Source organism: Cajanus cajan, chromosome 1 (assembly GCF_000230855.2).
Source record: "Cajanus cajan strain Asha chromosome 1, NIPB_CcT2T_4, whole genome shotgun sequence".
NCBI classification, from domain to species: domain Eukaryota; kingdom Viridiplantae; phylum Streptophyta; class Magnoliopsida; order Fabales; family Fabaceae; genus Cajanus; species Cajanus cajan.
In genome coordinates, this window is record NC_138517.1 from 83,353,558 (window position 1) to 83,364,159 (window position 10,602).

At 34.8% G+C, this 10,602-nt stretch overlaps 1 protein-coding gene across 1 annotated transcript; it reads left to right on the forward strand.

The window, feature by feature from the left end:
- Positions 1–1,523: 1,523 nt before the first annotated feature.
- LOC109814821 (mitogen-activated protein kinase 15) lies at positions 1,524–8,837 on the forward strand. The gene is made up of 10 exons (XM_020379335.3): positions 1,524–2,370; positions 3,320–3,728; positions 3,848–3,975; positions 4,077–4,136; positions 5,937–6,086; positions 6,179–6,334; positions 6,423–6,634; positions 7,040–7,141; positions 7,288–7,448; positions 7,988–8,837. The coding sequence occupies exons 1-10, from the start codon at positions 2,347–2,349 to the stop codon at positions 8,269–8,271; spliced, it is 1,686 nt and encodes a 561-aa protein (XP_020234924.1). The 5' UTR covers positions 1,524–2,346; the 3' UTR covers positions 8,272–8,837.
- The last annotated feature ends 1,765 nt before the right edge of the window (positions 8,838–10,602 follow it).

Below are 10,602 nucleotides of genomic sequence, written 5' to 3' on the forward strand. Positions count from 1 at the left end.
TAAAATTATAAGTGTTTGTGATAATATTTTTATAAAAAAATTATTTTTAATAGAGTAATTTTTTTAAAAAAAATATACTTTTAATTTGTTTTTAAATAAGCTCTAAATAATTAAAATTTAACAAAATATTCTATGAGAAGAACACAATTAAGAATTTGAAAAAAATGAGCTTGACACAAGTGGTCACACTCTTATATATGTGTATGAATAAAAGTTCACCTTATATTCCTTTAATTTCACAATGACTATTTTAACATTTGAAAAATATTAAAAAAAATGATGTTTTATTTTTAATGCAATATTAATTATTTTTTTTCTTCTATTTTATTCTTTTAAAAATTATTCAACCACCGTAATTAAAGATAATGAATTTATTGATAGAGTAGGTTATGTTAGCAAAATTGTAAAAAATAATATTTTATTTTAATGTTTAAGTTATTGTGGAACAAGAAAGAGAGTAACTCATGTTAATTTTCAAGCAATAATTTTTTACTTTTACATTTTATGCATCGAAAAGTATAAATATTTGTTTAAAAGCTTTGAAAACCAATAACCAAATATACTTTACTTAATTTTGTTTGTTTGTGTGTGTGTGTGTGTTTTTTTTTATTATTTTTTTTAACGATTACACTCCTATGTTGTTGGTACTCTTTCTTTGCAAAAATAATATTTGTGAATTGTTATACTTTTTTATACATAAATTAAAAATAATAATAAATATATAATTTTACTTAAATAACTTAATCTTTTAATAAATGTATTACTCAATTGTGATGATTAAATTTTTTATAATAAGATAAGTTAAGAAAAAAAAAATTATTATACGTAAAAATAAAAGATTATTCTTCTTAAAGATTTTCTAAATAGTAAAACCGATATAACGAGAGATTACCTTTTTTAAGAAAGAATTTTTGTGTTGGATCATTTGACTTCTAATTAGTGGGATTACGGTTGTTCATTAGAAATTGAAAAGGACCATGATTAGACATCCAATACTCAATTCTAAAAAGTGGGACGCAGTTGTTCTCTGTCAAAGAAATGGTCCTACAATTAACGGTATAAAATCAACTTAACAGTGAAATTAAATACTATAATTTTTATATTTATATTTAAAAATAAAATCTATTTGGTTGTAAATTAAAATTAAAATTTCACAACCAATTAATTTTTATTACACATTGGGCCAGAAAGCCCAAAACATGACTTTTAATTTGTTTGGATTAGCTTCCCCTGTTCCCCATTACTTGGTTTATTAATTGACAATCACAACTTCACAAACGACTTTCTTTTCTTCTTCTGTGAATCAATCAGAAGCGAGTCAAGTTAAACACCAATTATTGACTTTGTGTGAGAAATGCCACAAGTTCCAAACTCCCTCTTCCACATAATATCTTATCCAACATCACATTTCGTTATTGAAAAAGGAGGAAATTAGAAATTAAAAAGTAAATTGGAAAAGCAGGGAAATTGAGTGGCACAGGCACACTCATACTTTCCTGCAATGATACTCTTCCTTTAAAATCACTTTCATTTTCGAAAATAATAATAATTATTATTATCATATTATATTACTATTATTTTTTCCCTATATTCATCTCTTTATGTCTCTTACACTTTCTTAAGCTCTGCACCACAACCTTCATCAACTTGGAACTCAAAGTACGCGGTTTGTGTGAGATCCAAAAGTTAATGTTCCTTTATTCACTCTCAATTTTCCATCACAATCTAATCTTCAATTCCCCAATTTCACGATTCTTATTCTGCAAAGCTCCACCCTTTGTTTTGTGCCTCTATTTATTCATTTTCTTTACCTGCGATAGTGATTAACGCCGTAGCAGATCCTCCAAGATTAGTTTTTTTCCGCTGATTCTTAGTTCAACGCTTTGTGACAGTTCACACCCCAACGTGATCTGTGGCCTTGTCCTTTTCAGCTACATTTCGACACTCTCGCCATTTTTTTTTTGTTTTGGGGGTTTCTTGTTCCCTATTTTTCTATTCTAATACAGTGGTATTCTAGTACATGTTCCTGTTTTTTTAATCGTAGTCGCTCTGTTGACTGCTAAACTTTTATGGGTCGGTTTTCTTTTTGAGCTCCGGTCAGGTTTGAATTAAAAGTTTTCTCTTTTACTTCTTCGTTTTGATTTGCTTTGTTTTGGTTTGCATTTTGAACACCTCCTTTTGATCTGGGGCGTTCTGGTGCTGGTGGGGTTGTGTCTTTTCTTTTTTCTGGGTTTTTGAAGTTGAAGTGCGAGTTTGGGTGATCTGGATTTGAGTTGAGGTGAGGGGTTTGTTGGATGCTCCTATTGGCGTAAATCATTCGAAGGGTTTTTATGCTTGGTTGCAAAGATGCTTCCTGATCAGAGAAAAAAGGTAAAGTTGCTTAACTGATTCACATGTAGATGTATATATATGTAGCTTAATTCGTGTTGTGTTGTCGATTTATATTATTCGGGGAGAAATTGGATGGGTATTGAGATTTGTGACGAGTGAAGGCTATTTGTGTTGTGAGTTCTGCACCTATAATAGGATATAGATAGAGTTTGTATTCTTCATGAATCATGATAGAAAAATTTTGTTTTTTTTATGCCATCTAGTGTGGGGCTCTAACTCTTCCCTGACACTTTTTTTTTTCCTTCTTTTTTATTTGTGGATATGAGAACCATTTCTGGTTAAGAAGAAACGACGTGTCTTGCAAATGTCTATACTTCTTTGCTATGTGCCCACGTCTGTGGTGTTGGTTTGTGAGGGATCCTGCAGAAAGCTTTCCTTCATTTAGGATTTGGTTGTCAATGTCAACTATTTTTGGTTTTTATGGTATCTGCAGACTATTGCAATGGATTATTTTAGCCCCCCCCCCCCCCCCCCCCCCCCCCTTATGTTTATTCTTCATTTTAATATTACAAACTTACTGATAACAGATTTCGTATTATTTTCATCATTATCTTTGACCCCGCTGAAATTTAATTATACCAACTTAATTCCATATGCGGGATTGAAAACCTCCAGAATATGTTTAATTCATTAGTTTTAGATACTGTGATCTTTGGTAATATGAATCTTATCTTATGTGTAACTGTAAATTAACTATCTTGGTACCCATCTTTAAAAACTTTGGAGCTACTTTTACCCTCCGTTCTTCATGGTTGGATGCCAACTTTACACACTAATCTTGCAACTCTCTGGTATAAAAATGTGTAATATAGTTCTGTTTCCTTTCCTTAAAATATGGATGTTGTGCATCATGTAAATCATATGTATGTGGGGCTTTGAGTTTGCTTAGTATCTTGATTAAAATAGTTTGGCTTTTGTATTTATGCAGTCATCTGTGGATGTGGACTTCTTTACTGAATATGGTGAAGGGAGCAGATACAGAATAGAGGAAGTAATTGGTAAAGGAAGCTATGGTGTTGTCTGCTCTGCATATGATACACACACTGGAGAAAAGGTTGCAATAAAGAAAATCAATGACATATTTGAACATGTTTCTGATGCCACTCGCATTCTTCGCGAGATTAAGCTTCTTAGACTTTTACGCCATCCAGATATTGTAGAGATCAAACATATTCTGTTACCTCCTTCTAGAAGGGAATTCAAAGATATATATGTTGTCTTCGAACTCATGGAATCTGATTTACATCAGGTCATCAAAGCTAATGATGATCTGACACCAGAGCATTACCAGTTTTTCCTGTATCAGCTTCTTCGAGGCTTGAAGTATATACACACAGGTTAGTTGGGGGGTATTTCTTAAATTGCTTGCTGTAGCATGTATATTTTTGTTGCAAAAACTAGTTGCTAAATTATATGCTCATTGCGGCTGATTTTAAATTTCTTAATGGACTTGCAGCAAATGTCTTTCACCGTGATCTAAAGCCAAAAAACATTTTAGCAAATGCTGACTGCAAACTGAAGATATGTGACTTTGGTCTTGCCAGAGTGGCTTTCAATGATACCCCCACTGCTATTTTCTGGACAGTATGAATCTTTTTCCCTGAAACTATCATCTTCAATTGAACATAATTCTCCTTCTCAGTTCATCATATCTTAATTCCATTTGTTTCATTGTTTGCTTGCAGGATTATGTTGCAACAAGATGGTACAGGGCTCCTGAGTTGTGTGGATCCTTTTTTTCCAAGGTATAATATATGTTATGACTATTATTTAAGATTTTTGGTCAATTTTATTCGATATTTACCCCTGTTTGATATCCGAAGTTTTGGTATACTCTTTTTTTATCTCCCCCTTGTCCCTCCTGCTTCTTTCCTTCTGACAAATATGCCAGGATTTTTTGGAAGAACATGACAGTTCTAAAAAATTATACATAGTGATTTTTTTTTCCCTCTTCAACTTATCCAGTCAATGAATATGGACTTGTATAGGAATGCAAGCTTGTTGTACGGAAGTTGTTGGCTTGTTATTTATGTAGAAAATGATGTTTTCTTCTGGAGGAATAAATGACTCATTTAAATGGATGTGGGTAAATTAGGTGTCTAAAAAATTGGCCAGCATCAATATTTTAAGGAGATAATAATTCATTGCGGTGCTAATGGATTTTTCATATTACAGTTTTGTAGCTTTCATGTGCAAATGACATTATGCCCAAGGAAATTGGAAAGGTTTTCTTTGTTTATTTATTGAATGAATTGTTGAAGTTATTTTCTTCCATTTGAGATAGAATGATGATTATGAAATGATAATGTAACAAAATGATACCATATTCTATATAATAACTTTATACTGCATATATTGATTCTTTATGTAGTAGTTATTGATTTACTTGGTCAAGAAGTTTTGTTTTTCATGATGAATGTGTCAAATAGTGATTTTAAATTTTAACTGTATTAAATAATATATGCACAACCTTTTCCCTCCAATTAGGTCAGCTACATTGATCATACGATGTTATAATGTTCTATTATGGGTCGTGTTTATAGACAAGCCATTGACCTTTGTATCCTTCTTAATGGCTTCCATTATAGTTTTTTCTGAGTCTTTCTCTACCCCTAATGATATCTAATAGGTCTACCTTCTGTCTGCCTTACTCTCTTTACTAGGATTTCTATAGGTCTTCTCCACACATCTGTAAATTACCCAGGGCAATTTTCTTCTACAATAGGTGCTGCCCAAAATGTAGCTCCCATTCCCAATCCTATGTTGTCTAATATGTCCAAACATCAAACACAGCATTCTCATCTCTGCTGCATTGAATTTATTTTCTTGTTGGCCTTTTACTTTCTAACACTCAATCCTATACATGGAAAGTATAATAGTTGCACAGTAGAATTTTCCCTGAAGTTTAAGATGTTCCCTTTTGTCACAGATAACACTTGAAGCAATCCTCACCCTTTATGGTTTACACATTGTACTAAAGAAAATGTGTGTTGCTTCAAAATTCCAATTCATTTTCAGTATAATTAATTTGAAAATAACTAGGAAGGTAGAAAATAATACAAACTTCTATATCATTCCCCCACAGCTGAGTGGCCATTTACATGTGTAGTAAAAGTACTCATTTTGTCTTCTGGAATGTTGGGCCATTTTCATCAAATATGGTTTAACAAGGTGTTTTGATGTCTTATGGTCCATCTCAACTGGTATTCTTTACTCTCATTCTCTATGGTTTTCACTGGGGTAGGGGTGTAGTATTTTTTATCAAATTTGTCTTAGGTTCTTATCCCATTCAGGATGCTTTAGACCTCAGCTACTTGGTTTAGGTCTCTTTACTTTTAATAACAATATAAAAGTCTATTCTGGATAGTTGTAAGATTTAAATGTACAAAATGAATCAGTGCCTCTCATTGTTTCACATTCTAAAGCAGTAAGTAGACCATGTTTGTGAAATGAAGATGGCTTTCTATGCATCTATTTATCTTAATTATTTATTATTTTATTCTGGACTTGGTAATAATATTTGGTCATAAACTTTTGTTTTTCAGTATACACCGGCTATAGACATATGGAGCATTGGCTGCATTTTTGCAGAACTGTTGACTGGAAAACCTCTTTTCCCTGGGAAGAATGTTGTCCACCAACTAGACCTTATGACAGATTTTCTTGGAACTCCATCTCCTGAAGCCATTGCTAGGGTCTGTTGTTCAGTTTCCCATCCTTTTAGCAATTTTGTTTGTTGACTTGTTCTATTTTGTTACTTAATGCATCGTTGGTATTATATTAATAGGTACGAAATGAGAAAGCTCGGAGATATTTGAGCAGCATGCGTAAGAAGAAACCAGTTCCTTTCTCGCATAAGTTTCCTAATGCAGACCCCCTTGCTCTTCGTTTGTTAGAAAGAATGTTGGCATTTGAGCCTAAGGATCGGCCAACTGCTGAAGAGGTTAAATCTTGATGTCCATCTATATGTAGTTCACTTTCTCTGTTATATCTGGCTAATAGGTTACCATGTATATATATAATAATGTTAGGCTCTAGCGGATCCATATTTTAAAGGTTTGGCCAAGGTTGAGAGAGAACCATCTGCTCAGCCAGTTACCAAGATGGAATTTGAATTTGAGAGACGGCGAATAACAAAGGAAGATGTACGAGAGCTTATATACCGAGAGATTCTGGAGTACCATCCGAAGATGTTGAAGGAATTTCTAGAGGGAGCAGAGCCTACAGGTTTCATGTATCCAAGGTATTGTCTAAGCATTTATCCAAATTTTTGTTTTGCACCTCATTAACACTTCATGAACAATATATTTTATTTAGGTATTGCTTTCAGTTGTATTGTTGCTCGAGAGTTCATAAATTTGAACACTAATGGGTTCTACAATTTTCATTTTTACACATTAAGGAGTCTATATTTACAGTACCTTGTTTAGTTAAATGTAACTTCTCTAGTGTTCAGAATATAGTTATGGCTAAAATAATAAACTTTATTGAAGAAAGTACACGAGAAAATGCTATGACAAACCCCAATGTATATAAAGAAAACAATTGATGTATTTTTTAATTGCCTGGTTTTGTTACCCTAATTTCTGTGGTAAGGTTAGCTTTTGGTTTCGTTCTTTTCCTAAAATCTATTTTGATTTTTTAATAGTGCTGTGGATCACTTCAAGAAGCAATTTGCATATCTTGAGGAGCATTATGGCAAAGGGGGAACTGTTGCTCCACCTGAGAGGCAACATGCATCATTACCCAGGTATCTTAATTTTCTGTCACTGTTTTGGAAATGGTTGTTTTCTTCTTTGGCCATTGTTCGTTTATCTTGTCAAGTTCTAATATAGATTACACCCCTTTATTTGCTTTGTAATTGCCTGCTCCACTGATTTGTTGCTGTCCATGCAGACCTTGTGTATTGTATTCAGACAACTCAATGCAGAATACCTCAGAGGTTGCAGATGATCTATCCAAATGTTGCATCAAAGAAGTTGAGAAACAACCCGTAGATAGGAGTAGTGCTATCCCTATGTCTAGGCTTCCTTTGCAAGCACCTCAAAATATTCAAGGTGTGATGATCGACTTTACACATTTTTGCCCCTTCTCCGTCTCCCTTCCTTTCTTCCTATGTAGGGCACACACTCGGCTGGCACTATCTGATGAGTATTGTGCCTTTGTGAAGCTTCTTTCATTTTAATTCATCTTTCTTTTAATGAATAAGAGGTTACTTCTGCATCTTTGGACTCATGTCCTTTCTCTATAGCCACATAGTGGGAATTGTGTGAATGGCTGAAAGCGACTGGTTTGTATAGAAGAAAAGCCGAAATAGAACCCTGGAATTCTTTAAATTGTTCTTATGATATTTTTTATCATCATATTCTGTATTCTAGCTACACCTTCACACATCCACATTTCCCAAGAATTGGCTGTAAGGTGATTGGCAGAATATAAATTCTTTGTTATTAAAAAAAAAAAAAACTGATGGAATATGTTAGTACTACATATAGATGTAGGGCATTACAATATAATTCTCATCTAATATTACCTATGGATTTTAGGCACTATAATGCTGTTCTCATCCAATATGCATTTGTGGCTCTGTCTGCAGGTGTTGCTGCAAGACCCGGAAAGGTTGTTGGTTCGGTAATGCGTTACAACAACTGTGGGGTAGCAGTGACGGCAGAGGCTGAACAACGAAGGGCAGTCAGGAATCCATCTGTTTCAGCTCAGTACGCTGCGTCAAGCTGTTCGTATCCCAGGAGAAACCCAGGCTATAAAAATGAGAGGGCAGAGGATGACGGGATTGAAGGTTCAAATGGGCTGCAGCCAAAGCCATACATGGCGAGAAAAGTGGCTGCTGCTCAAGGTGGAGCTGGTGGTCAGTGGTATTGATATTGAATTATATTGAATCTATGTGGCTAACAACAGCCTTGTGTTGTGCTTGTGCTTGTGCCATGAAGCTCTCATATCTTATCTGAGTTTCATGCGCTGCACCTAATCTTGATCATCTGAACTGAAATTTCACATTTGAAGTATCAAACAAAGGGAGAGCTTAAGGGACTCAACTCCTAATGTTGAAGTATCTAGAGGATGATTTCTTAATTCTCAAAATTAGCATCATCAATTTGAAGTTTGAAGGGTTCGCATGGCCCAATTGATGACTTTCTTGCACTCTAATATGCTAATAACAGAGAACATGAAAGATCTGAAATGCCATGCATGAGCTTGAAGGCCAACCCGGTTGCTTCATTCCAGAATTGAAGTTGTTAGTGTTACCTTTACCCTAGTATTACTTGGGTAACATTACCAGGATAATGTATTTTTAATTTTAATTTTAAAAAAACGAGTTATAGCCAAACTGCCACAGTCATATTCTCTTGTCTCTTTCTATGTGGCGCAACTTTGCTGTTATTAACTTAATTTGGTGTTAACAAAAGAAACGAAGTGTTGGTCCCAAATGAATGTTACTCTTTAAGCTGTTTCACACGTTTGCTTACTGAATTCCAGGTGGGCACTCTGAATCTGATATTTCCTCGGCCTAGGAATCATAAGTGTTTGTCATACCCTAATAATTATGGGCAAACGTGAGGGCATACTTTTATGCTGAAATATGGAAAATACAGCTATTAAACCCTAAATCCTAAAAAACTCTAAATCCTACACCCTAAACCCTAAAAATCGTAAACCCTAAAAACTAAAAAAACCCTAAATCCTAAAAACCCAAAACCCAAAACCATAAACCATAAACCTTAAAACCCTAAAAACAATAAATCCTAAAAAATAAAAAACCCTAAACCTTAAACCCTAAAAAATCATAAATCATAAACCCTAAAACCTAAACCCTAAAAAATCCTAAACCCTAAACCCTAAAAACACTAAACCATAAACCCTAAACCATGAACCCTAAACTCTAAACTCTGAACCATGAACCTTGAATCCTGAATCCTGAACCCTGAAACCTAAATCATGAACCCTGAACCCTAAATCATAAACCATGAATCCTAAATCCTAAATCCTAAACCCTAAACCCTAAACCACAGACCCCAGCCCCAACCCCCAAACCAAACCCTAAACCCTGAACCACCAACCCCCCAACTCTAAACCCTAAACCCTAAAAATGCTAAACCCTAAACCCTAAAAAACCCAAACCTTAAAAAACCCAAAACCCAAAACCCAAAACCCAAAACCCTAAAAACCCTAAACTCTAAAACCCCAACCTTGAACCCTAAAACCCTAAAAAACCCCAACCCTTAACCCTAACACCCTTAACCCTAAATGTAACGACCCGGCTGGTCACTACACACACACCACTGTACACCGAAAACGCCAGACAGAAAGGACAAGTATATAAATGTAGGATCTAGAATATAAATATATACAAAGTCTCTATCCGACTAGAGTTAGAGTGTACAACACAAAGTCCAATCAATGCTACTATCCCAAGTAGCTACATAACAAAATAGTCACAAAAACGATCAGCTCTACTGGTCTGCCGAAGACTCATCCATAGACGCCCACCTATCCCTGCTCTGCTCCCATACATAGTATGATCATCGCAGTCCAATATCATGGAGACAACAAAAGGGTAAGCTAGTGTGAAGAAATCAACATACATATATAAATATGTGAATAAAATAAAATAATAAAAAAAAAACATCTACAGCTATTAGCATGTCCGCACAGCTTACATTACACCACAACAATTCAGCAATATCAGCACCGCTCAGCGGCTATAACAGCACCACAATAGTGGCTAACAGCACCGACATAGCGGCTATAACAGCACCACAACACTTCAACACATCAATCAACTTAACAAAATTCATTTAAAGTACCACATTATTTAGCCATAACAGCACACATCTTCAGCATACAACTCATCGATCTTACAGCATTATCAGCAATCAGCACACAATGCGTCGTCACGCATATCAACTCGGAGATCTCCTACAGCAACTCAGCCATTATGGCCTACAACAACTCAGCCTTTCGGCCTACAACAACTCAGCCTTTCGGCCTACAACAACTCAGCCATTATGGCCTACAACAACTCAGCCATTATGGCCTACAGCAACTCAGCCTTTCGGCCTACAACAACTCATATCAACATTCAACACAACACAACTTTTGCAACTCAACATATCAACTTGCAACACAACACAACTGGACAACTCAACATCAACTTTCAACACAACTCAACTGTACAACCCAACATCAATCAAC

What these genes read in the sequence shown, in the direction of transcription:
- LOC109814821 (XM_020379335.3), top strand. Translation starts at nt 2,347, where the DNA reads ATGCTTCCTGATCAGAGAAAAAAG. An exon ending in TTCCTGATCAGAGAAAAAAG is followed by an intron (nt 2,371 to 3,319) that starts GTAAAGTTGCTT and finishes GTATTTATGCAG; the next exon opens with TCATCTGTGGATGTGGACTT. An exon ending in ATCGGCCAACTGCTGAAGAG is followed by an intron (nt 6,335 to 6,422) that starts GTTAAATCTTGA and finishes TAATAATGTTAG; the next exon opens with GCTCTAGCGGATCCATATTT.